Source organism: Crotalus tigris, unplaced genomic scaffold (assembly GCF_016545835.1).
Source record: "Crotalus tigris isolate CLP2741 ecotype Arizona unplaced genomic scaffold, ASM1654583v1 scf7180000017744.3724543626:3957646, whole genome shotgun sequence".
Lineage (NCBI taxonomy): Eukaryota > Metazoa > Chordata > Lepidosauria > Squamata > Viperidae > Crotalus > Crotalus tigris.
Window position 1 is genome coordinate 2,435,867 of NW_024096611.1, and position 14,884 is coordinate 2,450,750.

The window sequence follows — 14,884 nt, forward strand, 5'->3', positions numbered from 1 at the left end:
ATCTTTCAAATAAAGTTGCATTGACTTCAACATAAACTAATGCAAATATCAGAAAGTTGCATATATTTTATAGTCCCACCCATGTTTTCTATAACATATTATTGGCAGAAAGAAAGGCTGAATGAATCCCTGGTAAGATTTTATTCTGGCAAGCAAGAAGGATTTTTTCAAAAACCACTTACACTTCATTTTTAAAAATCCTTTTCTAATAGTAACATAAAATTGGTTCAATATATTTCTACACACCTTAATCTTTTTTTCTCATTGGTTTGATATACTGAAGCATTGCAATTCCTAAAAGAGATCTTATGTTCTTTTGACTGATTGTAGCGTACTCTGGTTAACATTATCTAGCATGACATAGAACCTATTTTTCTATTTTGAGAACCTAGGCAAATTTCATATTTACTTTATGTATTAATGTACACTCACTGGCCTCACTTGGCTACCCAAGCTATGTGACTTTTAAGGGTGAGAGAATATCAATGATATTTGCTTCATACTATGTACATTCTTGATTAACCAAGAGAAACAGTAGCAATTACTATCTGAACATTCATACAATAGTATTTTAGGATTAATTTTCAAACAAGCCAAACAGATTTTACAAGGTCTGCTACATACTTTATACAATGAAAATGTCAGGAATGATAACATTTGAAATAAACTTTGTGGCACTCTTTCAGTTATTCAATGAATAAACACTTCTTATTCAACCGTGCAAGGCATCTTGCTGTTGATTCAATAAACTCCCAATTAAATGACAATAAGCCTGTTTGATGGAAAGATGTTCTTCCTCAGATTAATAAACTAAATGACACTTTCATTTTGCAGAGTATTTAATTTTTATGCTATGAGGGAAAAGACAATCATTTTCCTGATGAGAACAAAATCTGAAAAGTATTGACATGCTCAAGACTATCCAATAAAAGTTTCATTTTCAGAGAAGAATGCCTGCTATTTGTGAGTCACTAGTACTGACTAGTTTCCTGTGTAGACAGATACTCTCCCTGTATTAACAGTAAGAATGACGGAATGACTATTTGTCTTTATTTAAAACATATATATTATTTCATTTTTTTAGTATGATCAAAGCTAGGAACAGGGCTGAAGCAGATCCACTCTGACTTGCAAAAATGTCTAACAGGAGTGAAGTAGAAGATATAGCCTCAAAAATATTCTGAATTCAGTAGCCTGTCGTTGTGATTCAGCACAGCAGTCTCTAAAATATAGCTCACAGAAGAATCATGATTCTAAATTCAGATAATTGAAAACACTTTTATCCCCAAGTGTTTATAAAGAATACTTTCATATTAATTAATGTCCATTTTCTTTTGGATATAACAGAGCTTCAATACCCTTCAAATACAGCTGCTATGTACATAAATCTACATTAATTACATAGCATAGTTTGGATCAAGACTATGGGCACCCCAACTTTAGTAGCTCTCTGGCTTTAGCATTCATAGACATCTAGTCAAGGCTGATGATCCATATGTAAGGACAAAAGGAAAGCAGTTCAATTATACAAATGTTTTAGATTTTAATTCAGCAAGGTAGGTACATGTGCTATTTTTTCCTCAGCTGCTGAAAAATCCAAGGATGCCTCCATTCTAAAGGATTAGAATTTTACAAATATTGTAGAATGATTACAGGTAGTCCCTGACTTATGTCCAGTTGCTTACCAACCATTATGATGGCCTCAGAAAAAATTGCTTACAACCGAACTGTTACATCACTCCCGTGGTTACGTGATTTCAGCATGTAACAGTTGTAGCATCCCACAGTCATTTTCTGACTATTTTGTCATTTTTTGGCAAAAAAAGGACATGAAATAAGCTGGATTTGGACTTACAATAAGTGATTTGCTTAATGACCACATGATTCACTTTACAACAATCATAAAAATGAGTCTGCTCATGTAGGAACTTGACTTACAGCCACAATGACATTGTCTCACTATGGATGCTCATGTTATCATGCAATAAGTTTGGCATTCATAAACTTAAGGAAAGAAAGCTGCACCTAGTGCTTGTCCCTCAAGCCCTTCTCTTATCCTGTGGAAAACTGATTTTGGCCATGATCATGATTTGTATTAAGCCAGAGATTCGTGCTACATCTGAATCATGGATGTGACTGGTATTATCTAGTCTATTGGCTGACAATATGCCAGAGATTCCAATGTGAATGTAACAAGGAATTCTGGTTTAAAGTAAAAGACTTAAAAAAGCAAGGAGCTTAATTTGTGAAGGGCAGACTCATTGACATAATTTTAGTCAATATTATCCCAAAGTCAATGGAAATCGTACCTTCACATGGAGGAATGTATGTGAGCTTTTGCTCTCAGGAAAGCAGAATACAATAAGTCTTCGACCTACAACAGTTAATTTAGTGACCATTCAAAGTTACAATGGTCCTGAAAAAAATGACTTATGACCGTTTTTTATAATTATAGTTTTGCAGCATCCCCATGATCATGTGATCAAAATTCAGATGTTTGGCAACTGGTTCATATTTATGATGGTAGCAGTATCCCGGGGTCATGTGATCAACTTTTGTGACCTTCTGATAAGCAACGTTAATGGGGAAGCCAGATTCACTGAACAACCATGTTGCTAATATAACAAGTGATTCACTTAACAATTGTGGCAAGAAAGGGAATAAAATGAGCCAAAACTCATTTAACAAATATCTCACTTAACAACAGAAATTTTGGGCTCCATGGTGGTTGTAAGTCAAGGACTATGTGGATTCTAAATAGCAATACTATTTGGAGTAGGTTTCAGAAAGGAAGTATTCAATACTTCACACAAAAAATAAGACAGAGAAAATGATAAAATTAATTCTGCATTATCCAAAGATGCTAGTTTTACAATTATCTGACCCATAAATTATTTTGTTTAAAACAGCTAACATATATAGCTGATTATTTAATGAGGCAGCATGTTCATTACAAATATTAAAGAGAATTATATCTGTGAGGATTGGAGGACATTTCAAAACTTTAATACTTACTAAGAATGCAAGGTAAAAAGTGAAAATGTTTAATATATTAGTAAGAAGTATGGTACAAATATAAATTTAAATTAACCCACACAATGAAATCTGCCTTGCCAAATCTTTTTAACTTACTGTAAAGTCCTTTCGCTTAATACTGGCACAAAGATGTGCAAATCAATACATTCAGAATGAGTGATATATTTTCATTTAAAAATACTCAAACTGTAGCAGAAAATCTATATATTTAGTACAAATAATAAAAAAATGTATGCATTTTGCAATTTAATATCAAGATACAGTATTACAGGGCATTCCTTGCACTACAAATTTATTTTTTAAAAAATTCTTGATCTCCGTAATTGTTGACTTTTGCAGTTTTGGGTTCTATCTGTTTTTGGAATTCTTTTCCAGTTAACATGTACAATTATATCCAGTGAAATGAAATAATATGAATATGAAAAAATATAGAAGATTTATTATAACTGTTGGGATCTTATCCTAGCATATTTCAATGTTGTTAATGATTTTTGCATATTCCATGAACCTAAGGCACAAAGCAAATTACAGCTTCATAGGTGATGGTCAATAATTCTGGGTATTGCTTGAAAAATATCTAGAAACCAAGGCTATAAGACATCCCAAGTAATTCATATTCCTTAAGTAGTAAGCAAATGCCTTTATTTTTAGCTGTTACCTCCAAAATGTTTCAGCAATTTTATATTAAACATGATCATAGTGACTGTTGTGATAACAGTGACTATCAGGCCAAAGGTTTTGATTACTGAAAAAACTTGGAAGCAATAACATCCCTTTATTTGGTTTATATTTAGCAGTGGACCATCACTGTATCTAATAAGAAGAAAGATCAGATAACCTGAATAAGAGTTATCTTTTCCTTAATATTTTTTTCTTTCAATACATTTGTGATTTAAAAAATATCCAAAACACTTTAAATAGGCTTCAAGTGATTATATGTCAGGCATTTTGCCAAGGGGCAGACCATTAAAGATTTCAATGATCATTTCCACCCTGATGGACATGTCAAGACAGATCTTTTCAGATAAAACAAAGAGTTTAAATGAGATCATAAAATCTTTCTTTTGACAAGCTGTGGACGCTTCAGCTCCCTCAACATTTTTCTGGAGTAATCAAGAAACATTGTGAGTTTACATTTAATTAGGCTAATGCCAATAGAATTTCTCTGAACTGCTAGCTAGTACGGTCAGGTTTTGTCCAATATGATTAATTTAGCACAATGGTTCTATCAATTTAACGATAATACAGCAATATGTCATAAAAGCATATAAAGAAGATCTAGATGATCTATGTATTTCATACAAAAAAGGCTTACTTCTGAAATGTCTATCCAATTTTGTCTAAATTTCTTGACTTTTACTAATTTTGGACAATTTCTATTACCTAAGTGTATTTTGCTTGGCTGGTAAAATAACCATGTGACTCTTCCAACTTGTCGGGACATAAAAGCTGAATAAACGTACCTTAATTATGCATATTCAGTTCATACATCATTATTTGTACTAACAAGCTTAACAGACAATTCTGTTCTGTTTTCCAATGAACATTCTGAGTCTGCAAATAAGCAGGATCTCATCCTACATTTAGGAAGTAGTTGATACGTACAGTAAATGTAGCATGTGGATTACACTTAAAAAATCTCCTTCTGCCCTCATTATCAGTCATGGGTGTTTAATCCTAACATATATCCCGCAAAGCATTTCTTTTTCTCAAATTCCTGGATGTGTATAAATCATGTTTCCACAATTCTAAAATAATTAGAAAAACAGATTGTTTAATTAACAGATTTTTGTTAATTAATATGTGAGTGTTTTAATCTAAAACATCTCTTGAAAAACTATCAATAGCTTGATGCTTTGGTTAACATAATTTTATTTGAAAATTATCTTATTAATGAGGTCTTGACAGTTCCATAATGGCAAGACTTTCCATGAAAATCAACAATTTAGAGAGAAGAACTGAACATATTGTCACTATTTTTAGATGAACAGGTAAGACCCATAATTAATGTCTGCTCTTTAGTGAAGAAAACAGATGCTTTCTTCACTATGTAATTAGTGAAATTAATGAATTCTAATGCTTCCATGCAAATGATTTCTTTATCTCAAATTAATCATTTCAGCACCCAATATGTTTTCAGCTCTTATCAGATTTACTGATAATAGTATATCACAGCTTCAATTTTATCTACTGTATTTATTATGCCATTTTTCCTTTGTTGTCATTTCAATGTTTTATAATAGCCCATAGTTTATCAACATTTTGATGTTACGGTATAAACAAAATAAGATGAGGTATTACATTTATTGTAATTACATGTAATTACAATTGCATAATTGCAATTATGTAGTAATTAAATACAAAGCCAAATACTGAATCTGAAAGATGTATCAAGTAATTTTTAAATGTGGCTGGATCAATGTGTGCAGTAAAATAAGTTCAGATAGTCCTTACATAATGCAAGGTACTTTTCTATTTCAAATTATAGTTCTGGATGGCATTTATTATAGAAATATAATACAAAACAATACAGAATAAATATATGTATGCTGAGTAAAATTATTGCCCTTAACACATCTGGGCATGAAAACAGGTCTTCATAGCTTTACAAAAGACCAGCTGTGTCAGGGTCATCCTGGTTTCTGAAGGGAGAACGTTCTAGTAGACAAGGGCTATGGCAGAGAAGGAACATCTTCTAGTCCTCACCAATCAACAATCCTTAGCTGATGGGACCTTTAATGCACTGGCAACTAATGCAGCTCATGCAGTAGTCATGTTATATGAGTCGAACATCCAATATAACTTACTACCTATACAGCCTCATTTTGCAACAGTTAAAGGTTCTGAATTCTTTTCAAGGGCAGTCCCAAGTAGCATGCGTTGCACTAATCCAGATGAGAGGACATGAGGACAAGTATGACTGTAAGCAAAGCCTCCTGATCCACTTCTTTGAGGGGAGGAGATTCTTTTACATAATGGCAAATTACTGAAAAATTATTTGAGCAATTAATAGTTTGGTTGTTGGAAAATTCAGTATTTTTATAGAAATCACCATTTAATATTATTCCCTCTAAGATAGTTTAGGGTATTTTTTTTAAAAGCAAAAGGTGGAAATTGGAATGATATCTAAAAATAGACAATATGCATTTGTGGCATTGTATGGTATGACATTATAGAAATGTTTGCTATTTTATTTTAGGGATAAAAAAAATCTTGGTAGACCTTAACCACAATTGGGCCTGGAATTTCCATCACTTAGCATTGAAAATATTAGGTAAAATATCATGTGACTGCACCATTTAGCAATGGCAGTTCCAATAGTCTCAGTTACGATCTCCTTGCCCTCCCTGATTACATCCCAGGGGTGCAACCCCACCCAGTATCTGGATCCCAGGTCACCAGCAGGAGGAGGAGGATGGGAAAGATCAACTATAGACAATGGGGGGCAGCAGCAAATATGGGATGGATTGCAAGACCCCAAAAGGGCATAAATGGGGGGACTTGAGATGTCCTTGCGATCATAAGTATGGACAGGCTTGAATTTTGATCATGTGACCATGGAAGTACTGCAACAGCCATCATGTCAGGCACAAGTGAGAAATCCATTTGTTCAGCAACATCATAACACTGAATGGTTGCTGAACAAATGTCGTTAAGTTAGGGACTACCTGTACAGTCCAACATTTATTCTTGTTCATATTCAACTATCTTACATTTGGTTTAATTTATTGAGTTAACTAATGTATGCAAATAAAATCTATAATAATCATCTTTAAACTGGTTGCTTTACTCTCTAACACTCTCTAACACTTTCAAGTCTTCTGAACATCTTATTGGGCTGAATCAAAGTTCAAGGGTATTAAAATGTGTAAAGGACAAAAAAGAGAAGCGGTTTGGTTATAGATTTTAACTTTTAAGTAGCAAATGGATTCAGAATAGATTTCTAATTTACAATGAATCAAAAGGGAAAAAAACCCAACAACACTAGACTATAGGAAAAGTGGTGCAAATGTATCAGGCAGAAAATGAATAAACATTTAAGAAGATTTATTATTAGAAATTGCAATAAATTTTGAAAAGATGAATTGATTTATTTAAAAGGTATAACTGACAATTTATTGGGTAGGAAGATGCATTATTTTCCAATTGTTATCCACCTATAGTAAAACTGATTTGTGTCTCATTGTATTTTATGGAAAAGGAGAGAGCAACTTTCAGTGATTTAGATTAAATGTATTAATCATAACCAGACACTGTGAACTATATATCTACTATTAAGGAAGATTTTTGACATTTAATTCTGTAGTAATATTTTGACTCTGTACCTCTCTTCCTAAATCTAATTCCTGCTACAGTTGGCAGATTTCTTCCTCTAAATTTTATGAGACTTAAAGTAGTATTTTACCCATTCATGCGGTAAATAATGCAGGATTAGAAATATTTAGTGTTTTGTTTCTTTTTAAAGAGTAGAAATCCATCAAACCCAAAAGAGTTTCTGATTTCTTAAAATTGTAGTTTTAGCATAACCAATAACAGCTCAAATAAAATCCTTTTTAAAGAAAGACATTATTAAAAAGTATAGCTTTAAATTATATTCCTACGCTTAAGAATTGAAAGTCATATATATGTATATCTATCTATTTATTAACATACCAGAAATTTAAAAAAAAATCACAATGCAGACTAATAACTACACAAACACATACAAATACTAATAAACAAATGTGTCTGTGTGTATATAATCTTCAATAGGTACAATGAGATTACACTACAAAGACACATGATGAATAAAAAAAGCTAACTGTGCATGTGAACTGGCTTCTGTGTATGAAACAGCTTTCCTTTCTTTTAATATTCCATGTAAGAAACAATTTTCTCTTTTTTCAACATGATCCACAACTAGAAAAATTAGGAAAATATAAATTATACTTCTTATCTCTTCATTTTCTTGCCTAAGAGTCATATTTTCTGGACTTCCATCAAGGTCTTTCTGGTATTATTCATCCCTAAATTAATTATTAGGAAGTTATCAATGAATTTGAAAAAACCTGCATATGAACATTTGGAGAACAACATACCTCTTGAAATATATTAAGTAACATATTAAATAAGTTGAGAACTACTTGCAAAAGATAATTCTCCACTTATGGCCACAACTGGGGCCAGAATTTAATTTGATTAAGCAAGGTGGTTTTTAAATAAGTCATGCCCAATTTTATAACTTGTGCCATTTTGTTAAGTGACTCATATAAATATTAACCAAATCCACTTCCCTGATTAATTTTGCTTGTCGCAAACTGACTGAGAAGGTTGCAAATGGGGATCAAGTGACACTGTAACTGTCATAAATACATGCCAATTGCCAAGCAACCAAATTTTTATATGACTATGGGGACGCTATGATGGTCATAAATGCAAGGACAGGTCATAAGTTATTTTTTTCAGTGCTCTTGTAACTTTGAAGGGCTGCTAAACAAATGGTTGCAACAGAAGGACTACCTGTAATGCAACCTCAGTTTCTCTCAGCAGGGCATTAAGGACCATGATACATTTCTCCAGTGTGATTATTGGGCTTCTTTCAGCCATGGAGGCCGGACTGTTTTCTGAAATTGGCTAGTTTATTCAGGCCGCTGTGGACTGTCTTCAGACTGAGAGACTGATTCATATCTCCTGTTCCACAGTCACAAACTTTCTCTCAATATTCTTGAGCGTTTATTTCCCTTCTCTGCCTCTCCTGAGTTTCATTTGTCCTTCCCAGGAACGTCCTAGTTTCTTTTGCATCTTTCATTATCAAAAAATATTCTCAAAACTTTTCATCTTTTCTTCTAATAAAGACACAAGCCTACACATATGTTCATTTTATGGCTTACAATATTTTCTAACAGGTAATTTTCTATTAGGCAAAGTAGAGATTCACAGTATAATATACCCCAACTAGCAGTTAAAAGGAAGAAACAGCTATGATCACACATTGCTCCTAGAAGCAAGAAGCCGAAAACACCAGCCTGAAGATGACGAATGGGACTTCGTCGAAACGTCGCCAAGACACTTCCAATTTGACACGGGAGAAAATCCGAATAACCAAAGACTGTATGTATGTATGTATGTATGTACACGGCCTATTTCTATCAGTTGAAACTTAATCACCTTTTTTACAATTTAGAGGAGAAATATACATACATACATACATACATACATACATACATACATACATACAAATAATCCTTACAATAATTTAACAAAATTTTCAGAAGTTCTGTCTTCACAGTACAGATAGCAGAAGCTGAGAAGCAGATTCACACAGTAGAAATAGTTAATGGCCGTCGTTCATGCAAATGAAACCTGCTCCTCACACAAAACCATCCTCTCTTCCCCCCTCCCCCTGTGTCAGGCCACCAACCCAGAAAGGTTGGGGAACGTTGTATTACATAATACGTAATCTATTACATAATATGATTTAATCAAGCTGAACAGAAGTGTTTGGTCAGGTCTCTGTGTGCATTGTGATGTAGTAGTTTATGATTTGGCCTTTTAGTCAAATGAAAGCTCATCAGAAAGTATGTCCTTTTCTCCTCCTCCCCACTCTTTCTCCTTTTCATAGACACTGAGCAACTGTTCTTGTACAGGTTTTGCAAAGTCATCTGTGTTAAAAGTGAAAGAACAGGTTATCAGCTCAATTCCGTTCAAAGAGTTGCATTTGCAGTATCCTATTTAGCTCAGGGAATTAATCTTTCTAAAAGCACTTTTGCTTTCAGTGTAACAGTCTAATAGCAGTAATTACTTCTTGTTCAGCATTACCAGATGTCACAGGCATTAGATTCCTCCTTTTGTTATTGGTTTTCAGCATTTTTAAGATTGCTTTTGAACTTTCTTCACTGATAACTAATAACTTTATGTCTTCTGTTGTGACAGGTCAAATTTTCAAGGCAAATCTATTGGGTGTGTCTGGAATAGATTGTAGGAAGTATAGGCCATTTGTAATGTAGGAAATCAGCTATACTGAAGTTATTCTTTATCCTTTAATCTGCATGAAGCAGCAATGTACATATTAATAATAACATAAGGCAAGCTTAATACATACGGGAAGAGAGATGGAATTTTTTATCAGAATAAAAATTATCCATAAAAATACTTTTCCTATCAAATTTACAAAGAAATCAGAATACTCACATCAGTGTTATATTTCTAAAGTGAACATAGTAATTTATTATACAAAATGTTGTGTAAAAAAGCATAAATTTTCCAGTTTTCTGAAAATTATTTAATATATCTAATATTTGTATACATCATATAAATATATACATTGTAGCATGTATTTTCCAGGAAAAAGATAATATTTCAGCTATCAAAATCTTATATCAGAAAACAAATCTTGACTCTTCCCATTTATTTACATATACACAAACAATGTGTGTGTGTGTGTGTGTGTATGTACACGACATATTTCTGTCAGTTGAAACTTAATCACCTTTTTTTACAATTTAGAGGAGAAATGCAATTTTTGGTTTGGTTAAGTCATGTATCATCAATACCATGAACTTAATCTATCAGTTGTAATAGCATCTATAAAATACCAGAATGAGATTGCAATAAGCCTAGAAAATGGGCTACAAATCCCAGATTTGCTCAAGCAAGCAGTGAACCAAAAATAAAAATATGGAGATCTCTAACCAGCAACTAGACACCATTCATCTGATTCATTACCTCTAAAGGCAAAGTTCACAGGCCAAGGTCTTAAAGTAGATTTAACTCAGAACTGCTACTCTTGCACAATGAAATCTAAAATTTCATTTAGTTAGCCAAACTAGTTTTCACAAATAGACTTTTTTATACTAGCACAATGTCATTTTTATCAAGCACATATATGTAAAAATCCAGAATATATTAATATTAGCCTATCATTTCAAATAAACTTGATAGGTTCAAGCTTTTTTTTCTGTTTTCAACAGGATATCTATCGTACAGCAAGATAATTTTTAATTTCCAGAACAAAAAATGATTTTGTTCTGGATAATAAAGATGATTTAAATTAGGTTTCTCCAAATCTGTCTATAGAATTCGGTACATTGCATTCTAGTGATCAAACCTTAAACATCTCAGAGTAAAAGATACGTGGATTTTCTAGAATTAAGAGATAAGCAGGTCATCTATAACTATAGAATTACAAATATAAGGGACAGAAGTTTGAGACATTTGTTAACCATATACTGAATAAATAAATCTTCTCTATCACATTATCATTTAATCAGATCATCATTTAATCAGATCATCATTTAATATATCTCTACTTTGTGTACCATTTGTACAGTTCTGAAAAAAGAGTCAACTATTAGAAATGATGGGAGATTGAAATGTTACTGTAAGATCTATGAAGATTCTCAGTCATCCAGGTCATAGTTATCTTAAAGGTGCTTTTTCACTAGGCAAGTGAACTTTGTTTTCTTTGAAGACATTTCACTTCTCATCCAATAAGAATGAGAAGCGAAATGTCTTCAAAAGAAAAACAAGAAAGTCTAGTTGCCTGGTGAAAAGATAAGGTAATTGTTTTATATAATTGTTTACACAGACAGTTGATACTGGCACATGGTTTAATTTAATAAGAAAATGTGGCTTACAATAAATTATGAGAACCAGCTCACCATTGCAGTTGTGTTTCCTGTTACCTTTTTGATGTTTCTTGCTGGCATTCCATGAAGATGACTAAGCCTTGTCTGGAAATCTAGAAATAAAATTACAGTTTGATTAATATATAGTAATGTACACTTATAAAGGGATAATCTAAGAAAATTAAGACTTTTTTCCTCATCTAAAATAGTTTAAAATTTTCTTTTGGTTTAACATTTATTATCCTTTGTGATGTATCAGTAATACAAAGACATAAAAGAAAATGTGCAATTATTATCTAGAGAAGACAATAATCTTCTTATTGTAGGCATTGCCAATGACAGGTTAAGCAGTTGGACTTTCATCCTGCATATTGCACATGCTTTCCTAAATTCTATGATTATGAGTATAAATTAGTTATATAGAATTGCATGAAACATATTCAATTACATTTCCCTGCTACATAACTATATTGGCATCCTATATGATGACAAATATAAACTTTTCTTTATTTACATTTATCTGAAAATAAAATATGGCAAACCTCTACTCCAATTTTAACATGTTGCATTATCAGGCATGGATCAACATATACATGTTATGTGAAATTTACTTATACTATTAAATACTTAATCCTATCAGTGTTGGAATCATGCCAACATTGGAAACTTGATAATTATATACATTTATAAATCACTCTCTTAAAGGTAGTCCTATCATCTTCCAAGAGATGAATAACCAGACAAGGCACAATTAGATTATTTACTGGACTGCAATCTTTCAAAAAAGTTATAAAAGGAAAAAAACCTGAAATAGTGTATTTGTAACGGATGGTACTATTTGTTGTTGTTGTTAATTGCGAAGTCGTGTCCGACCCATCGCGACCCCATGAAAAACGTTCCTCCAGGTCTTCCTGTCCTCTACCATCTTCTGGAGTCTTTATTTTTTTTTAATAATTTTAAAACGAATAAATGAAGATCTTTCGGATAATAACTAGGGATTTCTCACTCAAACTCTTTCAAATTTTAAATATTCCATTTCAAGTTTGAAGTGCCTCGCTTCAATTGCAAAATAGCTGTTTCAAGTGTAAAACAGCCTATCACTGAGAAATGTTTCAAGCTCAGTTACAAACTTGAAACAGAACTGCCTCAAACTTTATGCTCTTTTAAAATGAAGGGTTTTGAATTACACAATGGTCTGGAAGAGAAACTGTGCATTTTCTTAGTATTAGATCATCCTGAAACCAGGATGAATTGGCACAAAATATCAAAGAATCTCATAGCGCATTGAAAATTAATTTCACTGTGGACCATACTTTATTTTATCAGGTGGCATATTTGCTGTAACAGAGCAGCACTGCTACCTTCTTGGAAGATGGCTTCAATTATTACTTCAGAATGTAAACACATGACATTGTTGTTTCAAAACGGAAAACTAATTCTGGCTTTTTCCCAGTTACTACTTATGTATGTATCAATAACTTTAAAAAGCAAAAAGCTAGCTTTTACCAGACAACACAATGAGATAGGGATAGAGGAAAAGCTGAAATCTAGAATATTGAATAACATCTAGGAAAGTATTAGAGGCAGGATACAGAGTTGTAAGGGAGGACACAATCAGTCCAAACCATGTCCTTTTCTGTTCCATAAATTCCTGAACTTTTGACAATGAAACCCCAACCCCAGTTGGGATCCAAATATTTTTACAATATACAACAAAGGAAACTTTAGACTGGGATCAAAAAGAGGTAAGCTGATTGCAGACTTCGGATTCTATTAACAATGTTCAATTTAATATAACTCTAATTTCAAAACAGTCTTTTAAAAGTTACTGACCTCTCCTGCCTGAATGTGACATAAGTGGGAAGCTGCCTGTTAAAATACTTTCAAAGATGGGGTCAGGCATTTCTTTCTCCAGTCCTGTTGAATCTTCCTTTTCCCACCAAGGAATAATTCCAGTAATGCCACAGGCACCTCCAGGTTCACTTTCATGGAACCAGTCACTTTGCTCATCATCTCCTATAAGAAACATTTCACATGTTTTTCAAAAAGATATATTGATGTTTGTTACCCCCCCCCCCAATGTTTAACTGTAATAAGATTTATTTCTTCTTTCTCTTCTATACAGATAGTCCTCGACTTACCACAATTCATTTAGTGACCATTCAAAGTTACATCACTGAAAAAAGTGACCTATGACCATTTTTCAAACTTATGACTGTTGCAGTACCCCTATAATCATATGATCAGAATTCAGACAGTTGGCAACTGATTCATATTTATGACGGATACAGTGTCCCAAAATCATATGATAATCTTTTGCAACCTTCTGATAAGCAAGGTTAATGGGAAAGCCAGACTCATTTAACAACCACATTACTAACTTAACAACTGAAGCGATTCACTTAACAACTGTGACAAGAAAAATGGGGCAAAACTCACTTAACAAATATCTCGCTTAGCAACAGAAATTTTGGGCTCAATTGTGGTCATAAGTCGAGGACTGCCTATATCGTATTTTCTTTGGCAGCAGAATTCTAATTGGGATTTCTCATTTACTAGCATGAGATTCAAAGGGAATAAAATTCTTTTTGTAGATCTGAGAAATAATTTAAAAACCTAATATTTTAATGATAACAGCAAGAATTCTATTTAACTTAGTGTGGTTTCAACATTAATAAAATGAACTATAATCCCATCTAGGGAATTAAAAAAGTATAAATTTGTAGAATCAGTTGTTTGCAGATTATGATATATAATTAGCTTAATTTTATGATTTGTGTGGTACATAAAAGGAGAAAACAATCATAAACAGGTGTGACCAAATAAACTTAATTTTATTAAGTTTAATTAAGAAACTTTGAAAAAGTTGTTTTCAAATGAAAGATGACAGCTTCACAGAAATATTGAGCATCCAGGATAATGGTTCATAGAAGTTAAAAATTCAGAAGAAAATCTCAAGTACGCCCTTCACAAAATTATCTGAAATGTTTACATCTTTGTTAGAGTGTCCTTTAGGCTAGGCTTCATTTTCCATGTAGGGCCAATGGCTAGAGGGATAAACTGATAAAAAGGGTGGATAATGCCATCCTGGAACAGTATTCACTTGAAGCAAGGATTTGTTTTAGCTTGGCTGAAAGTTTTCAGAATCACCAAGAGGAATTAAGACCTGGATTGGACATATAATAAAGATTGTAGCTTTCCGTCTTTCAATAGCAATAGGGGAACATTTGAAGTTACTCATC

The 14,884-nt window shown here is 32.7% G+C and overlaps 1 protein-coding gene across 4 annotated transcripts in view; it reads right to left on the reverse strand.

Annotated features, from left to right (window-relative positions):
- Window positions 1-14,884, reverse strand: part of GPATCH2 (G-patch domain containing 2) — a 58,609-nt gene that overhangs the window by 29,825 nt on the left and 13,900 nt on the right. Inside the window, exons 4-6 of one of the 4 annotated variants that reach the window (XM_039340393.1) lie at window positions 13,476-13,658; window positions 11,700-11,755; window positions 7,678-9,677 (exon numbers count right to left, since the gene is read on the reverse strand). In XM_039340393.1, the coding sequence (XP_039196327.1) occupies window positions 9,498-9,677; window positions 11,700-11,755; window positions 13,476-13,658 (419 nt within the window). In that variant the 3' untranslated portion in view covers window positions 7,678-9,497. Of the gene's footprint in view, window positions 1-7,677; window positions 9,678-11,675; window positions 11,756-13,475; window positions 13,659-14,884 lie in introns of those variants that run through there. The other 3 variants (XM_039340392.1, XM_039340395.1, XM_039340394.1) reach the window with 3 other exon arrangements.